Source organism: Phytophthora parasitica (assembly GCF_000247585.1).
Source record: "Phytophthora parasitica INRA-310 unplaced genomic scaffold supercont2.55, whole genome shotgun sequence".
In the NCBI taxonomy this organism is placed as follows: domain Eukaryota; phylum Oomycota; class Peronosporomycetes; order Peronosporales; family Peronosporaceae; genus Phytophthora; species Phytophthora nicotianae.
In genome coordinates this window covers 311,557-314,036 of record NW_008649041.1, presented here as the reverse complement: position 1 = coordinate 314,036, position 2,480 = coordinate 311,557, and the positions used below count along the sequence as shown (strand labels likewise).

At 46.8% G+C, this 2,480-nt stretch overlaps 1 protein-coding gene across 1 annotated transcript in view; it reads right to left on the bottom strand.

Annotated features, from left to right (window-relative positions):
• Positions 1 to 1,292: 1,292 nt before the first annotated feature.
• The window catches only part of PPTG_23888 (hypothetical protein), a gene marked incomplete at its 3' end in the record, with an annotated part of 4,184 nt that continues 2,996 nt past the window's right edge, over positions 1,293 to 2,480 (bottom strand). Inside the window, exon 2 of the mRNA XM_008913738.1 lies at positions 1,293 to 2,456. Coding sequence (XP_008911986.1) covers positions 1,293 to 2,456 — 1,164 coding nt within the window. The remainder of the gene's footprint in view (positions 2,457 to 2,480) is intronic.

Here is a 2,480-nt window from a genome sequence, read left to right as displayed (position 1 = left end):
CAATATACTCTTTCCTCTCAGGATAATTTTTAAACTTTTCACTGGCCTACTAGCTACGTCAGGGTCAGATGCTCATGCACGCACAACAATCGAATTAAGGCTTTTCATGGAGATCTCGCTGATATTAACGGATTTTACCAAATAGTACCCGGTCTTATAAACCTCATAAGCTCTAAAATATGAGCGTTTCTTACCCTGGGGATTTTTTAAGGAACAAGGACTTGTTATCGTTCTTATTCATTTCAAAGTCTCCAGGGTAAACGCGCTTATACGTTAGTTGTGAAGGGGGCTGCTGCAACAGCTTCGCCGGCAAAGGAACCCAAGCCTTCGAAACATGAGTTAGTGGATTTTTTGCTAGATTCCAGAGCTATTTTGGCGAAGCACGACTCTGCATTTAGTTTGAAGTCGGACTGTCCAGCAAAGCACTATCTAACTGTAAGCATTGGCATAATATGCCAACATAATATGACGTTATCATTTTTATGATAACGTAATTTGCAAAGCACTATAACAATAAAAATGAAGTACATCTTGAGTTTTAATAAAACTACGATAATTGGCCGAAAGCCTCATCTAGCCACGCCACTACATATATGTGTTTTGGTTAATGGTCATATCAGCATGCATTACTACTAGTAGTAGAAAACAGAGTCGTGCTGCGCAAACGTTAATGGTAGTTTGCGTTCATGTATTGCAGGTGAGTTGAGCTCAAGGATATTATGATATCCACCTTTTTCAGCGATATGCTATTGCGTGACAGCAATGTACTGTACGAACTAGTTATCTCATGGGGATAGTCATGTAGTAATTTTGATGACCCAGAACCCAGTTACGTTCCAAACATATCGCAACCGGAGCTTGGCGATTCTCACCACATTTTACCAGGTCTGTTCGTAGAGTTTACTTAGGATCAGATAAAAAAAAAAAAGCAATCGAAGCCGAAAACAACACTTCGCACAATGAAGACGGTCACAGCCGAAAGGAAATTAAGGAAAGCAAAAGAGAACTTCTTTTTGTTCACCAACGGGGCTCCCCCGAGGAGTTATCCGGCTCCGAACAGTACATTGCTGTCACGCAATAGCATATCACTGTAAACGATGGGTATCATAATATCCTTGAGCTCAACTCACCTGCAATATCTGAATGCAAACTACCGTTAACATGCCATGCGCGCAGCACGACTTTGTTTCTAATACATGCATATATGACCATTAATCAAAACACGCATATGTTGACCAACGAACATGTATTCATATGAAATAGCTATCTACACGTTCCCTGCAGCCTTGTACTTACTTCTTCTGGTGGTTGATGAAACGCAGCGCCAGAGCAGCCCAGATCCTGAACAACACAATGATTCCAATCGTAATACCGAAGTTACGCGCGATCTGGTGGTGCTTCATGCCGAAATAGTCCTCCGTGTATCCCTTGATCGTGATGTGACCCACAGTCTCCGGTGCGTCGGCCATAGGTTGGCATCCGAGCTGCGAGTTGACGTTCTCGTACGCCTGCGTGGTTTCGTTCCAAGTCGGTTCATTGTCGCAGTCCGCGAAAACCAGAGCAATGAGGACGGAAATCGGGAACTTGAACGGGCAGATGTCGTACAGCCACGTGTAGCCCGACGGAATGGCGTACGCTGGAGGACTGAAGCCGATGAACATCATAAAGATACTGTTAAACAATATTCCCACGATCTGCGCGACTTCCTCGGACGGCATGGCGTACGCGAAGAACTGGCCCAGATACACGAACATGAGCACAAGTAGAGCCGACGCCAGCCAAAAGACGACGGACGTAGCGAAGCCTGTGAAGCCCACGAAGTAATAGAAGATGGCGGTGAAGAGAAGCGAACTCACAAAGCAGTACGGGATCTCCGCCAGCGTCGACGCCATGAAGTACCAGAAGGCGTTGTAGGTCTGCGATGCTCGTTCCCGATAGAACGACTCGCGTTCAGCACACGTCAGCGGCATGACACTCTGGAACACAGCCATCGAACTGAAGAATCCAGACATAAAGACCATTCCCACACCCGAGTTCAGACCAGAGTACGAAGCGTAGTCGTCGTTGGTCACGAAGATCAAGCCAAACAGAACCGCCAAGAAGATGGACAGGTACATTCTCGTCAGACTGTAGCTCGGAGTACGCCAGTACATCTGGAAGAAGCGCCAAATCACAAACCTCGCCTGTGTCATCGAGTTAGCAGCGCGTTTCTTGCCAAACACCATCTCGGGAAGATCCGGAGACGGCGTCATGATGCCTTCCTTGGCCATATTAGTCTCCAGTTGCTGGTTGTACGGACTGTTCTTGAAGTAGCTCACAAAGTCCATCAAGTCTTCTGTTCCATGGCCGACACCAGCGCCAATACACTCCAACATCCACGTCGCCGGGTTGTATCCAACCGGAAGAGGAGCCACACCCGGGATGTTCTCGAAGTAGTCGATCAAATTGCGGCAGTTCTCGCCCAGATCACCGTAGAACGC